A 21182-nucleotide genomic window follows, 5' to 3' on the forward strand; every position below is an offset into this window, starting at 1 on the left:
ACTGTTCATGTTGTGCTTAAATGGGATTGAATTTTCTTTAATTTGTGGCCCATAATAGGCTGGTTATAAGCCTGATCTGGAAGGCAGCCAAGGCAAAGACCATTGAGCTGCTGAACTTGCAGACTGAAAGGTCCCAGGTTCAAATCCCGGGAGCAGAGTGAGCGCCCGCTGTTAGCTCCAGCTTCTGCCAACCTAGCAGCTTGAAAACATGCCAATGTGAGTAGATGAATAGGTACCGCTGTGGCGGGAAGGTAATGGCACTCCATGTAGTCATGCCGACCACATGACCTTGGAGGTGTCTATGGACAACACTGGCTCTTGGGCTTAGAAATGGAGGTGAGCACAACCCCCAGAGTCAGACATGACTGAACTTAACGTCAAGGGATACCTTTACACACACACATATGCAGGGACTACACCAATTTAACAAAGTTTCAGCCACAAAAACAAAGTTTCTAAAGTAGAGCAATGACTTTCACAGTAAAGACAACCCAATTTAACAGGAAATAAGACTTTCAAACCAGGAACAGATTTCTGCAATTATTAAAAAATGGTTTATTATAAAAGCTATGAAAATTTGCCAAAAATCAGAGGATAAGGGAAACGTTCCACATTTTGGTGAGCTATCAGTGTTAAATGTGTTCTACCACTGTACCAAGTTTGAAGAAGACCACTCAAAAAATGAGGGCGGGAGAGCCCCCTAAGTCCCCCCCCCCTTCGGGCTGTTTTTGGGCCACCGCGCATGCGCGTCCGCCATTAACGAATTAATTTAGAAAATAACGAATTTTCGTTAATTTCGAAAAAATTTGGGGGCCAAATTCGTTATTAGCAACAAAAACGAAAAACTGCCCCCTCTAGTTTTGAAACGAGTTTAGAATCAAATTTTTCATGGATCGATCAAGCCTAATATTTACAGATAACAGGGATATCCTAACACAGATAGAATCCTTCCTATTTTCAAAAGGCTTGATGTAGTAGAATGCTTTCATCAGGGAAATACTGTATTAATTCCCTAGTTTGTATCTATAGCCCAAGATGAAATAGCTTTGGAACAAGCAGACATAAGGAAAACATACATTTGCTCAAAGAGCCTTATGTAGAGAAAAAATCTGGAAACAGAATAACATTTTCCTGGATCAATTTGTGATCACATTGTTTCTCATTCAGGTATTCAGTTAGGTATTTCAGTTTTGAGAATATATGGTATGCATAAAGCAATGAATAGGTAGCATTTAATCATATTTTATAACAAATAGTCTCTAAATATAATTGGGATAAATGTGAATATAAATCTGCTTATATAGTAGAAAGGGTGAAATAATTGCAGACAATTTTAAATAAATTAAATTGTACATTTTAGTTTAAACTTAATCCTGTCCCATTTTAACTTTGCCACTTGCCATTTTACAGTAATAGAATCTGAACTTATTGTTAACTTATATATAACCTACTAAAACAGACAAAACAATTGTTTAATCTGCAACACAAAGCATGGCTATACCTTCTTTCAATAAAGGCACATCATTTGCTAATGAAGTGACACCTTTCAGAGAGGTCCCAGCAGGGAAATGTCCCTGCTCCCAGCAGGGAAACCCAAGGCCTGCAAGTCAAATCTGACCTGCTATGTCATATTATGTGTCCCTCCATTTTAAAAAGTTTTTATTAAGTGAATTAATGGCATACAGAATATAAGAAAAGAAAATTAAAGATAATCGAATACACATTATATAAGTATGCCATTCCCCTGAACCCCACATCCCCTCCCGCCACCCATGAACCATGACTTCTGGCATCACCCAGTGTGAAACCAATGTCTCAAAAAACTTACTCTTATCCTACATTAATAAATTCCACTTGTGACAACTGTGAAATCTATTTTTGTCTTCTTTTCTATATATTCAAGGGCAAGCCTCCATTTCGTAACAAAATCTTCATTGCTTCCTCCCCATATGCCATTTGGATATACTGTATTCTAATAATTTTTCTCTCCAGTCCTTTAGCGATAACTCTTTTTCTCCTTTCCAAGATTTTGCTATTATTATTCTCGCTGCAACAAAACTGTATTGACAGATTTCTATATCTTTTTTACTTTTTTTTTCAGCAAATAGCCCAAAGAGGCACATCTCTGGATTTTTCCTAACATTTTAGTGATCATATTATTTGTTTCTTCAATCACTTTTCCCCAAAAAGGTGGTACCAAATTACAGGTCCACCAGGCATGAAAAAGTGTACCTTTCTGTACTTTACATCTCCAACAATCCCCCGGTGAGATTTGTCTATTTTTTGCTATTATCTCAAGTGTTACATAGCTTCTATAAAACATATTGTACATTTTCTCTCTAATATATCCTGCTACTGATAATTTAAATTCTCTTTCCCATACATATTCCCACTTATCTAAATATTTTTCCCCAAAGTCTTTAGCCCACAGATCATTATTTTTATTTTATTCTATTATCTTCTAAGTGGTACTCTAATATGTATCTTGGGGAGAGAGGGCAGGTTATAAATAAAGATGATGATGATGATGATGATGATGATGATGATGATGATGATGATGATGATTTCTGGAAATTAATCCCTTCTTCCTCTTCTCTAAAATATTCTCCAATTCCAATTTTCTTTAGGATTATCTTTTTAAAATATATCATATAATTGGTGGTAGCGAAACCAATAATTTATCCCTAACTCTTCTCTTCCTTTTAGTCTCCAGTGCTCTTTTTCTTTAAGTACTGCCTATAGGCACTTGTTTCCTAATGAAAACTTGGATTTAATGTTGCTTCCAGAGGTCATAGCCATAACGGGTTTCTTTGTTCCATCCCCACCTTTTATCTTTTCCAAATCAACTAATAGACTTGCTACTGTCTATGAAATCTTTATGAATTTGATCGTTTCCATACCATAAATACATGTCAGCCAAATCTTAGATTATATCACTCCAGGTTGAGTAAAGCTGATTTTCTAATCTGACCCACTCCTTTAGCAAACTGAAGCTGATCACTTCGTAATAATATCTAAGGTCTGGCAGTGCTAAGCTTCCTCTCTCTTTATGTTATGTGGCCCTCCAGATGCTGGACTATAACCCCAGATATTGGACTACTGCTACATCATCATCAGACGTCATCACTAGAGCTGATGCGAATTAGGAGACAGCAACATGTAAGGCTGCAGCTTGCTCTGTTTAATCTGGATAGTGGGGTTTGAATTTAGATACAAGGCTTGTAGATAGGATACCCAACTTTTAAATACCCTTTAACTTTTCCCCAACATCAGAGCCACAAGTGCTGTTGGGCTGCAATTCCCATCATCCCCAATCTGCATGGTGGATAATAAACAATGATGGGAATTGTCATTCATTAACATCTGGAGACCCAAACTGGGTGAAAACTAAAGAGTACTGACCACTATCATCATCATCATCATCATCATCATCAAATTACTTATTAATCACCCTCCATCCACGATGCTCTAGGCGATTTACAAGATAAAATTGTAAAGGATAAAAATACATACATACAAATATTGATAAAAATCAAAATAGATTAAAAGCTCTAGTAAAGAGCCATGTCTTGAGTGCTAGGGTAAAAGGCCCTAACTCATGCATGGCTCTCATATAGGGCGGCAAGGCATTCCATAAGGCAGGGGCAGAAACAGAAAAAGCTCTGCGCCTGGTCCTTTCCAGGTGCACTTCTCTAGGACCCGGTACATAGAGTAAGTCTCGTTGGGATGGTCGTTGCGACCTCTGATGATGGGAGAAGGAGAGACGGTCCCTAAGATACGATGGGCCCTGGCCGTAAAGAGTTTTAAAAGTCAGGACTAGCATTTTATATAGACCACGGTAATCAGTTGGAAGCCAATGCAGATGCTGCAGCACTGGTGTTATGTGGCATTTCATGGGTGTTTTTGTGAGTAGCCTGGCTGCTGCATTCTGAACAATACGGAGCTTCTGGGTCGTGGACATCGGAAGGCCAACATACAGGGCGTTGCAATAGTCCAGCCTATCTGGAAGCCTGGAGGTGTCAGTTCATGTGAGGGAATGTTATCACCCTCACGAATCCAGGTCTCTGTAATACAAACCAGGTGCACTGCTTGATCGAGAATAAAGTCAGAGAGGGTAGCAGTTTTGTTGACAATAGACCTAGCATTGAATAGTAGCAGGGACAGGAGGGGCGTTGGTAGCACCTTCTCGGCCGTATGCCTAGGGATGGAACGCAAGTTGGAAAGAGAATGAGTTTCCAATCGATTCGACCTCACTCTGGCACTTGACCTAGGACCACAGTTATCATATCACGTAGGACAGATGAAGGCCGAGTCTGTCACTGACTTTGTCTCTTTTTAGAGACCAGCATGCTATCATTCTCATATATCCCTCTCCCGATGATTACTGGGATCATCCTCCCAGTTCTGGGTTCGTCTGTAGTGTCAGTTAGGTACCCGATGTTCGAACCACCTCCAGAAAAGGGAATGACGCAAGGCCCGAGGGGGTATGATTTTGAGCACCAGCCTGTGGGCACAGCGGAGTTGGAGTAAATGCGAAGTCTCCTAAACATCGTTTAGGATGTGCAGGTGTTCCGTTGCACCGAGGGGATGAGCCCCCAGCCGCTGGGTTTTTGGAATGACCCTCTTCTGTGGCTCTATCTTCCCTGTTTGTATTAATAGTGGCCCTAACTGGAGAGGTATTCATCCTTTGTGTTGAAAGTGCCTTCGGCATTCTTGTCCTGGCCCTAAAACCAGCCCCCCCAAAAGTTCTAGTTTTGTAGCCTTTCTGCTGGGCTCTGTGTTTCAATGGACTAGGGCTTGTGGCTCTAACCAACACATGTTCAGAACGTTGACTTCCGGGCAGTTCTCTGTTCTGTATGTCGGCGGAAATGTTCTCTGCCCTCGCAAAAGCCCCTCTGGGTGTGATCTTACTCACTGGGGCATCCTGAGTTAGAGCTTCTTCAGTATTTTTCTCAGCATCGGCCCCCTTAGAGTTTCTTCGGCCGGAAACATCTCCTCCAGAGGAGCTCCCACCAGAAACTACCACTTCATGTGGATTCCTCTCAAGAGCAGTTACTTTGGAGATGTCCTCACCGGAAATAGGGCCTTTCCCTAGATGGTGCTTCCGTCTCTTTCTCGTACGGCGTTTACACATGTGCTGTTTCTCTTTGGGACTTAGCCATAGGGAGGTCAATTCCCTTTTAACAGTCCCCGCACCAGGCGGGGATATAAAGTGGATTCTCTGTCCATGGATTCAATAGTCCTTTGAAGGCAACCATAAGGCTGGTGTGGCCCTAGATGAAAGTGAGTTTGACACCCCAACTGCAGGACCTCAAACTCAGTATCCAGAAGTTCCAATGGTTGACCTTCTGTGCCCACAGATTGAGAGATTCTCAAAAAGCCATGCAGATTGGGCCTTTGCGGGGGGGGGGGGGGGGAGATCCCTTTAAGGGAGCGAATGCCTTCCCTTCATGCATACTGTCAGTTGACTTTCCAAATGAATTAGAACATCTAAACTTGGAACCAAACCTGTGTATCAGTTGGAGCAATGTCCCTTGTCTACTCTCTCAATTCACCCTTCTAGATGCAGTCACATTATTACTTTGATCCTGCATTATCTTCTGGCCCCTCCAGCCCACTACTAATACTCTAAAACATGAACAGACTTGACTCTGGCTCTTCTGACTGATATGGATTACCAGCCTATCTATTGTCCTTTTGATCCTCCTTTGTTAGTGGTCAATAATGATGATGATGGAACTTATGCTACAAGTACCACCTCCCAGCAGTAAAGAACTGGTGGGATCACAAACCTGCAAAGGTAATAGAAATGAACACACAAAAATACTATGGGACTTTCGACTCCAGACTGACAAAGTTTTTCGCCATATCCGGTGAGTGGAATTGACAAAAAACAACAGGAAAAACTGAGCCGTTATCAGGACCTCAAGATTGAACGGCAAAGGCTCTGGCATAAACCAGTACAGGTGGTCCTGGTGGTAATCGGCACACTGGGTGCCGTGCCAAAAGATCTCAGCCGGCATTTGGAAACAATTAACATTGATAAAATTATGATCTGTCAACTGCAAAAGGCCACCTTACCAGGATCTGCACGCATCATCCAAAAATACATCACACAGTCCTAAACGCTTAGGAAGTGTTCAACTTGTGATTTTGTGATACGAAATCCAGCATGTATATCTCATTTGCTGTGTCATACTATGTTTTTGTGTCAATGTAATAATACAGTAATAATAAACTTTATTTATACTCCACCCCTTTTCCCTTCAGGCGGCTTACAGCAATCAATAGATAGAAAATAAAATAAGCAATAGACAAAAAAACAAAAAACTGGACAAACAGCTACAACTCATTTTGAAAATATGTCAAGACCCGACAAACAATCAGGACTGTTGCACTTACTGGTGAAGGCATTTCCAGTGTTGGAGTGGGAGGGCGATCAATTAACTTGGATTTCTTCTGAAGGAAACGAAGTGGCTTGGGTGGCTCCTTGATTTGATTCTTCCTGTCTTGCAAGATCTGGAAAGAAAATTAGGGACAGTCAACTTGGGTCTTATAATTTTTTCCTATTCTTATCCAAATCTTCTACAGCAGGGCTTCTTAAACTTAACTACTCATGACCCCATTCCACCTGAGAAATTTTTACATGACATGTATATAATAGGTATGCAAACAAAACACTTTTCCCTTTCTCAAGCTACAGCCCAATCCCTTCTCTTTCTAAGTCCAAATGCACGAAGTTATTTTATGTAGCCCATGATGCTTTCAATGCGAGTAATATAGTTACATTTATACTGTCTTATAATGAGACATTGAGTTTTTCAAGGCAACCATAAAACTTTTTGGATATATTTCTGAAGTTGAAACTGACACTGAAATGGCCTCCAAGAAGAATACCTGGTAAACTTCTGCCAGATCCATTTCATATCTAGCAGACCGCTTAATAAACCCATCCTTAGTAGTGGTGCTCTTGGGTTTTGGAGCTTCCGTACGAGGCTGGGTAACAGAGTCAGGAAAAGATGCCTCCAGCTCAAGTAATCCTAAGAAAAGCATAATAGAAGCCAGGAGAGTGGAGGAGAACAAATTCTGTCATTTAAAAGAATTAAGTATCTTGATTGAATCAGGCCTGGTTAGGGAGAGGAAATCCAACAAAGCTCCTTCAACCATAAAAGCATTTCCACAGATTTCAATGGAAGACACATATGAAAGAGAGGTATATGAAACTGAGGACAATTCTCTCCCTGTCTCATGAGTCCTGGATCCAGGGCTGGCCCTAGATAATTTTCAAGGGTAAGCAAACAGTATTTTGGCATCCCCCCCCCCCCCAAAAAAAACCCAATCAGGTCATAAGATGTATATATCAACCCTCAGTTACCAAGAGTAAAATACAAATTAAAATTTTGGAAAACAAGAGTCAATACAAAGAAACATTAATGGGGGGGGGGGGGCAATTCACATTTCGAGAAAGCAGAGAAATGGGGAGAATCGGGACCCCTCTATCCCGATTGCATGGAGGAGAGATCAAGTCCTCTCCCCTCCTCCCAGTCTAAGTTGATCCTTTACAGGAAGCTTCCTACAAACTCCTAAGAACTCCAGCAGCCTTCTTAAATGGGGATCAAGGCTCTGTGATTGGTGCAATGCCCTCCCCTTCCAGGCTTCCAATTTGTTCTGGGATTTTCTGCATTTCCCCTTATAATACTGGTTTGAAACTGCTTAAAATGTCAGTGTGAATATATTATTATGCCTTTAATCCTCCTGTATCCACTTTCCATCTGAACTTGCTCTAAACAGGGTGTCTCAAAAAAGGTATACACACTTAAAAACAGATACCTTAATTGAGGTTTGTTCCCCCCCCCCCCCATGTTAAACCCATTGAAATTGCTAATGGAAATCAGGCCCCCTCTACGCTGCCTTATGTCCCAGGATCTGATTCCAGATTATCTGATTTAAACTGGATTATATGAGTCTCCACTGCTATATAATCTGGGATAAGAAGATAATCTGAGATAAGATCCTGGGATATAGGGACAGTGTGGAAGGGGCCTCAGGCTGGAACTACACTGCCCTATATCCCTGGATGTGATCCCAGATTATTTTATCCTGGATTACCTGGCAGTGTAGGCTCATCTACTCAGGGCCAACCCTAGGTAATTTTCAAGTGTAAGTGAAAAGAATTTTGGTGCCTTCCCCCAAACCAATCACTGAAAAATAAAAGCGTTAGATAAGCAAAAATGTTGGATAATAAGGAGGGATTAAGGAAAACCCTAAATAAAGAACAATGCTCTGAAAACAGAGGAAATCCAGACAGGAAACAATCAGGGCCAGCTAACACCTCCCAATCAAGGATGCCCCCAGGGAGGAAGCAGCTAGGCTTTGAATCTGCAAGGCCATTAAATGCAAATCAAGCTGGCCAATTACAACATTCACACTTGCCTCCAACAGACAAGAGCTCTTTCTCCCACCCTGGACTTTCCACAAACCTCACTTACCTAGCTTCCAACAGACCTCAGAACCTCTGAGGATGCCTGCCATAGATGTGGGTGAAACGTCAGGAGAGAATGCTTCTGGAACATGGCCAGGCAGCCCGGAGACCTGGCCTCGAGGGCGAAGGCCAGAACAGGCCACATGGCGCAAGCAGCCACCCATCACGCTGTTCCTCCCCTCAGCCGGGCTGGTGCTGGTTTACGGCTCGGTCCCACCACCTGCCTCGGGACGGGTCATCAGAGGCCCTGGCAGGTAAGAGATCTTCCTACCTCTGCGGCCTGGCCTGGACTCCAACCAGACCGCCCTGGCTGCTGCCCCTTTAAGGACAGGGAAGCGATCCTGGCCTGTGCCTGAGGGCTGTCTCCTCTCCACCAAAGACACCTTCTCAAGGAGGCTTCGGAAGGTGTCTTTGGCGGGGAGGAGACAGCCCTCAGGCGCAGGCCAGGATTGCTTCCCTGTCCTTAAAGGGGCAGCAGGGCAGCCTGGTTGGAGGCCAAGCCAGGCCACGGAGGCAGGAAGGCCATGCCTGGGCGGAGGTGCCTAAACGGTTTCTGAAGGTGCCATCCTCTAGGGGGTGCTGATGAGGCACCTCAGCCCAGGCGTGGCCTTCTGGAGGCTTCTGTAGAGGCAGGAAGGCCATGCCTGGGCGGAGGTGCCTCAACGGCGCCCCCTAGAGGATGGTACTTTAAGCGACTGTGTACTTAGCCTAACGGTTGAATTGCCCCTGCATATACTCCAGTTTAAAGCAGATAATCTGGAATCAGATCCTGGAATATAGAAGCAGTATGGAAGGGGCTTCAGGCTGAATCTATGCCCTAATTCTCAGGATCTGATCAAAGATTATCTTCTCATCTCAGATTATCTGGCAGAGTAGATTCATATAATCCAGTTCAGAGCAAATAATCTGGGATCAGATCTTGGGATATAGAAGCAAGTGTGGAAGGGACCTCAGGCTGGATCCACACTGGCCTTTATTCCAGGATCTGATCCCAGATTATCTTTTATCCCAGATTATCTGGCAGCGTGGACTCATAAAATTCAGTTCAAAGCAGATAATCTGGGATCAGATCCTAGGATAGAGGAGCAGTGTGGAAGAGGAATCAGGCTGAATCTGCGCTGCCCTACATCCCAGGATCTGATCCCAGATTATCTTCTTATCACAGATTATCTGGCAGGGAATCAAATCCTGGGATATAGGGGCAGTATGGAAGGGGCCTCATGGTGAATCTACACTGCCCTATATCCCAGGATCTGATTCCAGATTATCTGATTTAAACTGGATTATATGTCCCCACTGCCATATAATCTGGGATAAGAAGAAAATCTGGGATTAGATCCTAGAATATAGGGCAGTGTAGATACAGCCTCAGATTTAAGTTTTGAACAAAGGAAATTATTTTTAAAATGTGACTGGAAGTGTGAAAAGGTAAAGTCCAAAGAGAGTTGAGGAGGGAGTTTCAAGGAGACTTGCCATAAGTCGAATTAGTGATCAATTGGAATCCCTTCCTCTGTGTCAAGGAGGAAGTCCAGCCCTCCAAGGTCGGGGGACAGTGAACTGGCCCCCTGTTGAAAAGGTTTGGGGACCCCTGGTGTATACAGATGGGGTTTGGGGGTGATTGCCCTGGGAATCTGGGAGTTGTAGTTCACTCTTATCCAGAGAACATTGAGCCCAGATGATAAAGTATCTGGACCAAACTTGGCACACAGACCCAACATGGCCTGGGGGAGTTTTGGGAGAGTTGACCCAAGATTTTTGGGAATTGTAGTTCACCCACATCCTTATACATTTTCTCATGGGAGCATCCATAAAAAACAAAAGAAAAGACTGATTTTTTTCTTAAGACATAGTGTAACATATGATATTACCTACCCTAACTGCCAAAAAACAAACAATCCCCCATTAAAATAACCCAGGAATTGGCAGGTACCCAAGCTAGTTAAAAAAAAAAAACTGGGAATAAGAGGAGAGGGTGGGCATTAGGACCCCGCAGACCTCAGCCTTGGCAAGAGGGAGACACTCCAAGACACAAGGAAGTCAAACGGGAGGAATAGGCCGTAGGAGCAAAGGCAAAGGCGACAGCAGCAAGGGACCCACAGCATGTCCTGCCTCTCTCTCTCTCGCCCACCTGTGTGTGAGAGAGCGAGTGCATGTACCGGCTTTGCTGTCTCATCTCTCTCTCGGCGCTGCCTCTCTCTCTCTCTTGCCTGGCTTGCCTGTGTGTGTGTTGTGCACCGGTTTTGCTGGCTCATGCAAAAGCATAATTCACCTAATGGTTCAGCCGCCCCTGCCTGGATCATAAAGGGTACAGCATGATTTACCTTCATAGGTATTAAGAAATTGGTTCTTCACTACGTAACGGTCTGCGTGGTTATCCGGAAAGTAACCAATCCTTGAAAGAGGAGCATAAGGCTGTGAGTCATATTCTGTGTAGTCCTTGATGATATTCCTTCTCTCCAATTTTCTTTCCACATTTCTGCTTTTAGCTATTAGTCTTCTGATTGCTAAAAGGCAATTTTAGACAATATGTATATCAATTCTAAATAGAAATGTCAAACTTTCAGGCCTCTCAGAAAAGGCCAGTGTTTCAGATAACTTCTTTACCATTCACTGTAACCTAAGGTTGCCTTTAGTAACCGTGGTTTGGGAAACCAGATCTATATTTATTCAACCATATTACCTTTTATATGTTCATGTTGAATCCTTTTCACTTTCTCTTCTTTTTCTCGCATGAGCTTAAACCACTGAGTATCTAAACGACTGACATTTAGCTCGCTGCGATTCTCTTCCCGTTTTCTCAGTAGAGCCTTTAGAAGTTCTAGTCTAACTTCTTGCAATCTTCAAAAAAGAACATTACAATCATAGAGAATAATGTTGAGCAAATCCCCAAAACAACTGTCATCTTTCATCCCATGATAAGTACTGATATTTCTTCAAATACTAAACAAAAAAAATGCTACAGGGAAGGTTGTGCGGGCAGCATCTGGCCCATGAGCCGTATGTTGAGCAGGCTTGCTCTAAAGTATCAGAAATGATTCGTTAATAGTAGTTTCAAAAATTGCTTCTTGTTGCACAATTAGAAGTTGGAACACAACTTTTAAGACACATCTAGATTTATTTCCAGAGAAAATAAAGCACATACTCTTCTATTTCTTCCTCGCGGAAGGCCCACTCTTTCCTCTCCATTTCATCCATCATTCGTCTCCTTTTTGCAATGTGTGCTGCATCATTCAGAGGTGGGAGAGTTGCCTCCCAGGCACGTTTCTCTCGGGCACGTTCAATCACCTCCACCTCTGCCTGGGTTGCTGGAAGCCCTCGCCCTTCAAAAAATAAGAAAAAAATAGAAGTGCGTGAGGGAGACAACCCTTCTTTTTATAATAATAATAATAATAATAATAAAACTTTATTTATACCCCGCCACCATCTCCCCAATGGGGACTCGGGGCGGCTTACATGGGGCCATGCCCAAAACAATACAAAATAAACAGCATATAAAAACAACACTTCAGAACACAATGAACAATACAATAAATAAAATATCCATTACAATACAAATCAAGGGAACAATAAAAACAAGGGCGGTCCACATGAACATTAAATTAAAACTCGGGGTGAGAGAAACATAAAATAAAACCATAGCAATCAGGGTCAAGGAAGTGGTGTAGTCTAGAGGATAGATATTAGAGGGAGCAACAGAAAAGGAATGTAAAATAGTTACTCTCCAAAGGCACCACGGAAAAGCCATGTTTTCAAATCTTTCTTGAAGGCTACTAATGTGGGGGCTTGCCTAATCTCAGTGGGCAGTAAATTCCATAATCGGGGGGCCACAGCAGAAAAGGCCCTCTCTCTTGTTCCCACAAGGCGGGTCTGGGTTATTGGCAGTGGCGCCAGGAAAGCTTCCCCTGATGAACGAAGGGATCGGGTAGGCTGATAATAGGAGATACGGTCACGAAGGTAGGTGGGTCCCAAACCGTTTAGGGCTTTATATGTGATGGTATACACCTTGAATTGGGCCCGGAAAATAAACGGCAGCCAGTGGAGCTCCTTAAACAAGGGAGTAGATCTCTCCCTGTAACTCGCTCCCGTTATTAATCTGGTAGCCGAACGCTGAACCAATTGTAGTTTTCGGGCCGTCTTCAGGGGAAGCCCCACGTAGAGCGCATTACAGTAGTCCAGTCTAGAGGTAACTAAGGCATGCACCACCGTGGTCAAGTCAGACTTCACAAGGTATGGTCGCAGTTGGCGCACAAGTTTGAGTTGTGTGAAAGCCCTCCCGGCCACCGCCGACACCTGAGCCTCAAGCGTCAACGCTGAGTCCAGGAGGACCCCCAAACTGCGGACCTGTGATTTCAGGGGGAGTGCAACCCCGTCCAGCACAGGCTGCCACCCAATACCCCGATCCGACGAGCGACTGACCAGGACGGCCTCTGTCTTGTCAGGATTGATCCTCAGCTTGTTCCTCCTCATCCAGTCTACCACAGCGGCCAGACACTGGTTCAGAATCCGAGGGGCTTCCTTGGAATTAGGTGGAAACGAGTAGTGGATTTGCGTGTCATCTGCGTAGAGATGGCAACACCCTCCAAAACTCCGGATGACCTCTCCCAGCGGTTTCATGTAGATGTTGAATAGCATGGGGGATAAGATAGACCCTTGCGGGACCCCACAGGTCAATGGCCAGGAGTCCGAGCAGGTATCCCCCAGCTTCACCATCTGGGAACGGCCCTCCAGGAAGGACCGGAGCCACTGCAGAACCGTGCCACCGAGCCCCATCCCGGAGAGCCTCCCCAGAAGGATACCATGGTTGATGGTATCGAAAGCCACTGAGATGTCCAAGAGAACCAGCAGGGTCACACTCCCCCTGTCCAGCTCCCTGCGGAGGTCATCCACCAAGGCGACCAAAGCCGTCTCGCTACTGTGCCCAGGCCTGAAGCCAGACTGCGAGCGATCCAGAAAATCAGTGTCATCGAGGAACTCCTGGAGCTGCGTGGCAACCACCCGCTCCAGAACCTTGCCCAGGAACGGGAGGTTGGAAATAGGTCTGTAGTTGTTACATACAGATGGGTCTAATGAGGTCTTCTTTAATAGCGGTTTTACTACCGCCTGCTTAAAGCAGGATGGAACTGACCCCTGACCCAAAGAGGCATTTATTATAGCCACAAACCACTCCAACAACCCATCTTTGGCCAGCTTAACCAGCCAAGAAGGACAAGGATCCAGAGCGCAAGTGGTCACCCTCACAGACCCAAGAATCCCCTCCACGTCATCAGGAAGAACAAGCCGGAAAGAATCCCACAAAATCGGACAGACAGGTACCTTGGTTACCTCAGCTGGAACCACAATTAAGCTGGAGTCCAACTCACAACGTATCTGAGCAACTTTGCCTGCAAAATGGTGCGCGAAATCGCTGCACCTAGTTGCCAAGTCATCGGGAAACTCCTGGGTCTCGGGAGGCCGCAGGAGCTCCCCAACAACTCGGAACAACTCGATGGCCCGTTGGCCGCCGACGCTATGCGGGCAGTCGTGAAAGTTTTCCTGGCTGCTCGCAGAGCCACGGAGTAAGCCTTAATAGCGGCTTTAGCCCGTGCTTGGTCGGACACATCCTGAGATTTCCTCCAGATGCACTCTAGTCCCCTCCTCGAACGCTTCATCACAGCCAGCTCCTCAGTGAACCAAGGAGTCGATGTGACTCTATGCAGCGAGAGGGGACGTTCAGGAGCGATTGTGTCTAGTGCCCTTGCCAGCTCACTGTTGTAGCGATTAGCCAGGACATCGACAGGATCGCCAGTCTCCAGAACAGGAAACAGTTTTTTAGGAAACCTATCAAGGCTGAGGGTTTATTCCTTGAAACAACTTTTGAAAGTGTTTCATTTATTAAATGCGACCAAAATAGTAATGTGCAGACTGTCATTAGAGTAACTATCAGGAAGGCCCAAGATTCCCCCTTCTGAAAATAAAGGACATTGACTTGTTAGCTATTATTTCTGTATTCTAGTGCATTTCTTCAGCCCAGACTATACAGGTGGTTGAGGTGGGACTGAAATTAATGCAATTTCTTCAAGTTTGCTGCAGTATGCTGGGTTGGCCCAAAATAGGTATGTTGACCTCCCCCTGCTTGTTCAAAAGGCAGATGGGAGAGGGTGATGGAATTGGCATCTCTGCCATCCATCAGTCTGCTGACTACAAGAAAACCAGGCCCAGAGTGCCTTTCAGCTCCCCCCACTCAGCTGGGGGGAGGTATGGCCCGGGTGTTGATGTCCTCATTCTTGGAGGGGCCAGATTAAGAAGCTGTCTTTTTGTCATTTCAGAGAGTTAGAGCACAACTGGAGCAGGATGTCTCTGTGAGTGCAGCCAAACAACTGATCATAGTTGGGATTCTTGAGATAGTGAAGGAGGAGCCCCTAGTCCTTTTGTCTCATTTCTCTTTAAGGCGGTGGTTCTCAACCTGGGGACCCCAGATGTTTTTGGCCTTCAACGCACAGAAATCCTAACAGTTGGTAAATTGGCTGGGATTCTGGGAGTTGTAGGCCAAAAACATCTGGGGACCCCAGGTTGAGAACCACTGCTTTAAGGAAACATTTCAGGTTTAAAGTTCATAAGCAGCTAGTTTGAGGCTCATGTAACAAGCTAGTTGTTTTATTAGTTTCATTTCATTTTTAATTCAAGGAAGAGGCACTTCCAGACTTTTCTTTTGGTCTCAGGTCCAAAACAACATTTCCAGTTTTGGGCACTATGAGTCCTTATACGAAGATGGGAAAGGGTAACCACTTGCTATTTTTCACTGGGCAACAAAATGTTTTGACCTCAGATGAGCACTCTAATAAAGGTAAAGGTTTTCCCCTGACGTTAAATTCAGTTATGTCTGACTCTGGGGGTTGGTGCTCATCTCCATTTCTAAGCCAAAGAGCCGCCGTTGTATGTAGACACCTCCAAGGTCATGTGGCCGGCATGACTGCATGGAGCGCCGTTACCTTCCCGCTGGAGCAGTATCTATTAATATACTCACATTCGCGTATTTTCAAACTGCTAGGTTGGCAGAAGCTGGAGCTAACAGCGGGCGCTCACCCAGCTCCCGGGATTTGAACCTGCGACCTTTCGGTCTGCAAGTTCCGCAGCTCAGTGCTTTAACACACTTCGCCACTGGGGCTCGAGCACTCTAATATTTAATGTCTATTTCTGCTATTGGTAATTTAGTAATTTGGATTACTCAGTGAAAGAAAGTGGCACATAAATAAATGTAATAATCATAAATAATAAGGGGAGGAGCCTGCCACACAAAGCTGTGGCTCTGATCCAACTGAAATTGTATTTAAACTAGTGTCACAACAGTATCTTCTATTGATAGAAGGGTACATTAAAAAGTTAAATCAGGTTTTTAATGCGTGAAGGATCATTTCAGGGGAAATGTTACTCATTAGAGAGCATGTAATGTGCATATCCTGATTAAGAACGGAAATATTATGTTGAAAAGAAAGACAAGAAAACATGAAAGGGAACAAGTGTCCAGGTCTTTTCAACAAACGCTGTATTGAAAATATAGCTTCCTCCAAGCCTTCTCAATGAACACGCATGTCACTGCATACACTATGGCAGGTTTCCCTTGGTTGTATCACAAGGCATTACATTACTTTGTTTTCTCCGTTAGTCAATCTCTAAAATAGGGTGGCATTGCAAAGGAGGAAGGAATTGTACATTGGCCAATTTTATAAACGCCATTCGTTTGCTGATCACAAAAGGGAAGGAGGGCTACACCAGAGGCAAGAATTGAGCCCAGGAACATGGTCTTGTGCTTCTGCTGTCTGCTGCAGCCTTTTTGGTGTTTGATGAAGCAGGAGCATCTGCGATCATTGCCAAATAAATGAGGTTCCGACAAAGGGTGTGCTGGAGCTGCATATATTTGACGGCCCTCCCTTTGTTCTGATACTCCACAATGAAGCGGATCAGCTGGTCATTTTCGTCCATCAGCCTCTGCAGCATCTCCTGGTTCATCTCCACCTTGCCCCACACCCGCTCGGGCAGAAAGACCACCAACATGAGACACCGCAAGGGCAGAGGGTGAGAGCGAGAGACAGAGAGAGTCTGCTACTGGTAATTTAGCAATTTGGATTAGTGAAAGAAAGTGGCATATAAATAAATGTAATAATCATAAATAACAAGGGGAGGAGCCTGCCACCCACAACGCAAAGCTGTGGCTCTGATCCAACTGCAATTGTATTTAAACTAGTGTCACAACAGTATCTTCTATTGATAGAAAGGTGCGTTAAAAAGTTCAATCAGGTTTTTAATTACATGTTTTGCATTGCCCAAAATGTTAACAGTCTATTTTGTGAGAATGTATAGCCAGTTCAAATGTTTCGTTAATAGATTTAGGAACTGAGACTGCTTTTTTATGGAATTCAAAGAAGCAGCAGTGCAACATCAACAGTGCTAAGGTTTGTACTTAATTTTCAAATTTATTTTAACATTTTAATGTTTTAATTTATAAATTGTTTTTAAAAAAAACATATTTATATCTTTATCTTGTTTTCTGCGTTGTTTTTAATTTGTATTGTTTCAATATGCTGACATTTTGAATACCATTATTGGGAGAAAGGTAGGATATAACTGAAGAATAAGTAGTAGTAGCAGTAGTAGTAGTAGTAGGCAAGCCGGTAGCGGGGTGGGGGTGGGGGTTAGGGATTCACACCCCCCCCCCCCAAAAAATAGTTCAGGTTAAAAAAAAAACTGGTTTACTCATGAATTTAACTGGTTAACCAAATCCCCAAGTCCATGAGAAGCAAAAATTAAGAATCCCTCCAGAACTGCAAGCACTATCTCAACCAAATTTTAACAACCTATTCACGCTTATCCAGAGCAGAAGAAAGCAGAAGAAAACAGAAATAAACTCCTGCTAATTGTGGAAACTATGGTCCTTTGTGAGTGACAAGAACTTGCCTTTGGAGGGAGCAATGATTCAGGACGTATTACCTGTGAAGAACCTTTTTCCCAATGATGATAATTTCCAGGCCTTGTTGAGATCTTGTGTCAGATCAGGAGACACTGACCTGAAAAGTCATCTTGAAACTGCAGCTATGGATGCCCAATATACCAGTCCTCAAATACAAAATGAACTATTAAATATTTGTAGTGACAAGATAGTTCAAAAAATTATTGAAAGATGCAATGCATCACAGTGTTTCTCTATTTTGGCAGATGAAACTTTGGATGTGAGTACCTCAGAACAGTTACTGCTCTTGGTTAGGTATGTTGATGTCAAAGTTGCAGGAATAAGAGAAGACTTTATAGGCCCAGTGAAGATAAGTGATATGACAGGTGGAGGACTTTATTTTAAAAACACTGGAAAAATTGGGCTGAACTTGCAATATTTGTGTAGACAGGGTTATGATGGAGCTGCTAATATGTGGACATATTAGTGGAGCATAGGCAATTATATTGAAGAAGTATCCGATGGCTGTCTACATCCACTGCAGTGCTCACTCACTAAATCTAGCCTTAGCAAAGACTTTCAGCATTCTACCTGTCTGAAAATGCCAAGGAACAATATCAACTGTATGCCATTTTTTTAGAGCATCATCCATCAGACTGAAACTGTTGAAGAAAAATATAAAATACTGTTTTCCTGAATCAAGAGCAAACAGCCTGTTGCTGTTTTGTGAAACCCGTTGGGTTGAGCAACATGATGCAGTTTGTTGAACTGTATAGTGTGGTGGTGGGAACACTTGAAGAACTAAAAGAGAGTCCTCTGTACAACAGTGAGGCTTCTTCCCAAGCTGGACACCTCCATTTATCTGTTCTGAATGCTGAGTTTGTAGTAACCATACACATCCTAAAAAAGCTTCTGTCATCATCCCTTCAGCTTAGCAAAACATTACAAAGAGTAGATATGGACATTTTTGGTAGTTTGCAATATGCTGACAGTCTCTTAGAAAAGGTCAGGGAAATGTGCACAGAATCTGTGAAAGAATTTCAAGAGATCTTTGACACAGCAAGATCAGTAGTAGAGTCTATGGATGGAGAAGTTAGGATTCCTCACATCTGTTCAAGACAGCCTTGTATAAGCAACATGCAGGCAACTTCACCAACACCAATGGAATATTATAGGTTAAATGTGTACATTCCTTTTCTGGACATTTTGTGCAGTCAGCTTCAAGAAAGGTTTACAAGGCACAGGGAAGTAGTTCAGGAACCTTTCTATTAACTGTGACAATTTCAAATCCAACTTGAACAAGTGCAGAGAACTTTACAATGAATGCACTGATGGAAGAAATTGACCTGTAGTGTAGAAAATGGGAAAAGATTGCACCTGCAGAAAAACCATCAAATGCATTGGAAGCATCTTGTCTGTGATGGACAGTTTTTTCTGAATGAGAAGAAACTTCTTCAGATTTCTGCAACATTGCCAGTGTCAACAGCTACAAATGAAAGGTCATTTTCAACTCTTAAACATTTGTAAAAATACATAAGAAGCACAATGGGAAAGAAAGACTGACTGGACTTGCACTCTTGAGTGTCGACGGAGCCTGATTTCTGTCAAAATGTATTGACACAGTTTTCAAGTGTTTCCATTTTTGTAACCATAAATTACCATTAAGAGTCATTTTCAGTTTTTTAAGACTTTAAACTTTGTAACTAAAATATAAATTTGATTTAATTAAATCTATATAAAAATATAGAATGAATTATATAATTTGAACTGTTTTGTGTTATGGACCTACTCTTCATGATTAGCTTAAAAAATGTTTCAATCCACCCCCCACTTAAATTTCCTTTTTGGCTACAGGCCTGGTAGTAAGGGAACAAATCTAAACTCTGCTGTATAGAAAATTGTGCATCAGATCACCTGATATAACCATCAATGCTCCTTCAACTCACCCCAGGTCAGTGTGGCAAGAGTCAGTAACTCAGGAATTGAGCCTGAAGGCACCACATATTCAGGGCTGTAGGGATCTGTCTGAGCTTCACCATCCCGGTAATCCGTCTGTGTGCCTACTGATCGTGAAATGAGGTAAGCAGGTTTGTCCCCAGTTTCTACTTGATGCTCATACATCTCTGGCCTGGAAAAGTAAAATAAGAATAAAACGTTGCTTTGACTGAAAAAAATAAATTACTGCCATCTAAGCCAGGCCTTCTCAACCTGCAGCCCTCTCAGTGTTTGGACCAACTTCCAGAAACACTAGACAGCTTGTACAATGGTCAGGAATTCTGGGAGCTGAAGTCCAAAACATCTGGAAGTCTTTCTGTCCTCACAGCAATCCTGTGAAGTAAATGAGCTTGACTGGGAGCAATTAAACTGAAGGCACTCAATCTGTTTCACAAATGAGCAGAGATTCATATTCAGAGTCCCCCTAGTTTAAAGCCCCACACTCCAAACACCACACCACATCTCAACTGGGATATAACTTTATTGGTAATTGATGCACAAATAAATAAACTGTGAAAGAGTTTAGATGGTTCTTCAAAAAAAAAGTAGCATAAAATGTCTTTCAAATAATCCTGAAACCCTATAAAATGGGGTGTTGAGGATGCAATGATATTGGTGCTGAAAAATTCACATATGAAATCCAAACCAAAGAACAAGATACATTGGGGTGTAAGATACAAGGAGGAAGAGGCTGAAATCAGGATATTTCCCTTCTCTAAGAAGCCTGCCCCCCTCCCATTTTAAATGTCCTTCAGTGCCCAAATTTGAAGCGTTAGAGAGATTACAACCCTAAAATTTGTTTTCGCCTATAACTTTTATATTTGCTGTGTTTGCATTCCCATTGAAACTTTGTCTTCCCCCTTTCTTTGGATGCCAAAATTCATTTTCTAAATACTGTACTCCACTGAAGTTTTAAATGTCTGCCATGCTTGACTTTTCATTGGAAAGGCAGAATTCTTATTAGAGGGGACAGTTCCCTCATTTACCCACAGCTTAGTTGCCCTGCCTTTGGTCTTCACCTGTGATTTATCCCAGCAGCAACCTGTAGTTATACATATTTTTCTCTGATAACAGTTTTGATATTTGTAACCACTCTATAAATCATTCCTATTATAGTGCATCTCCTCCTGTCAATCAGTTAATTTCTTGATTTGGTTTTGTTAAAATATAAAGCTGCTGTGTCGGACTGGATGAGGAAGAACAAATTGAAGTTTAATCCAGACAAGACAGAAGTACTCCTGGTCAGGCCGAACAGAGTATAGGATTAGAGCCTGTGCTGGATGGGGTCGCACTCCCTCTAAAGGAACAGGTTCGCAGTTTGGGAGTCCTCCTGGACTCATCACTGAGTCTGGAACCCCAGAGGGGCCTTCACACAACTCAAACTTGTGTGCCAACTGCGCCCATACCTTGGGAAGCCTGACTTGGCTACAGTGGTCCACGCTCTTGTTACATCTCATTTGGACTACTGCAATGCACTCTACATGGGGTTGCCTTTGAAGACTGTTTGGAAGCTGGAACTAGTCCAATGTTCTGCAGCCAGGTTACTAACTGGAGCGCCATTCAGGGAGCATAAAACTCCTCTGTTGAAGCAGCTCCACTGGCTGCCTGTTAGCTTCCAGGTACAATTCAAAGTGCTGGCTTTGGCCTACAAAACCTTAAATGGCTCTGGTCCAACGTACCTCTCAGAACATATCTCCCCCTATGGGCCGTCCCACAGATTAAGATCTTCAAGTGAGACCCTGCTCTTGGTCCCGCTGCGGTCACAGGTGCGATTGGTGGGGA

The 21182-nt window shown here is 43.3% G+C and overlaps 2 protein-coding genes across 2 annotated transcripts in view; both read right to left on the reverse strand.

Annotated features, from left to right (window-relative positions):
* The window catches only part of cfap91 (cilia and flagella associated protein 91), a 78791-nt gene that overhangs the window by 37708 nt on the left and 19901 nt on the right, over positions 1 to 21182 (reverse strand). Inside the window, exons 6-11 of the mRNA XM_003226782.4 lie at positions 19352 to 19533; positions 11625 to 11802; positions 11163 to 11320; positions 10804 to 10986; positions 6898 to 7040; positions 6403 to 6519 (exon numbers count right to left, since the gene is read on the reverse strand). Of these exons, the coding sequence (XP_003226830.2) occupies positions 6403 to 6519; positions 6898 to 7040; positions 10804 to 10986; positions 11163 to 11320; positions 11625 to 11802; positions 19352 to 19533 (961 nt within the window). The remainder of the gene's footprint in view (positions 1 to 6402; positions 6520 to 6897; positions 7041 to 10803; positions 10987 to 11162; positions 11321 to 11624; positions 11803 to 19351; positions 19534 to 21182) is intronic.
* LOC134296417 (SS18-like protein 2) lies at positions 16214 to 19343 on the reverse strand. The gene has a single exon (XM_062971351.1). The coding sequence runs from the start codon at positions 16511 to 16513 to the stop codon at positions 16226 to 16228; it is 288 nt and encodes a 95-aa protein (XP_062827421.1). The 5' UTR covers positions 16514 to 19343; the 3' UTR covers positions 16214 to 16225.

The sequence above is a fragment of the Anolis carolinensis genome, chromosome 2 (assembly GCF_035594765.1).
Source record: "Anolis carolinensis isolate JA03-04 chromosome 2, rAnoCar3.1.pri, whole genome shotgun sequence".
NCBI lineage: Eukaryota > Metazoa > Chordata > Lepidosauria > Squamata > Dactyloidae > Anolis > Anolis carolinensis.

Excerpts from the sequence above, each read along its gene's own strand:
- LOC134296417 (XM_062971351.1), bottom strand. The coding sequence starts at position 16,513 with ATGTTGGTGGTCTTTCTGCCCGAGCGGGTGTGGGGCAAGGTGGAGATG.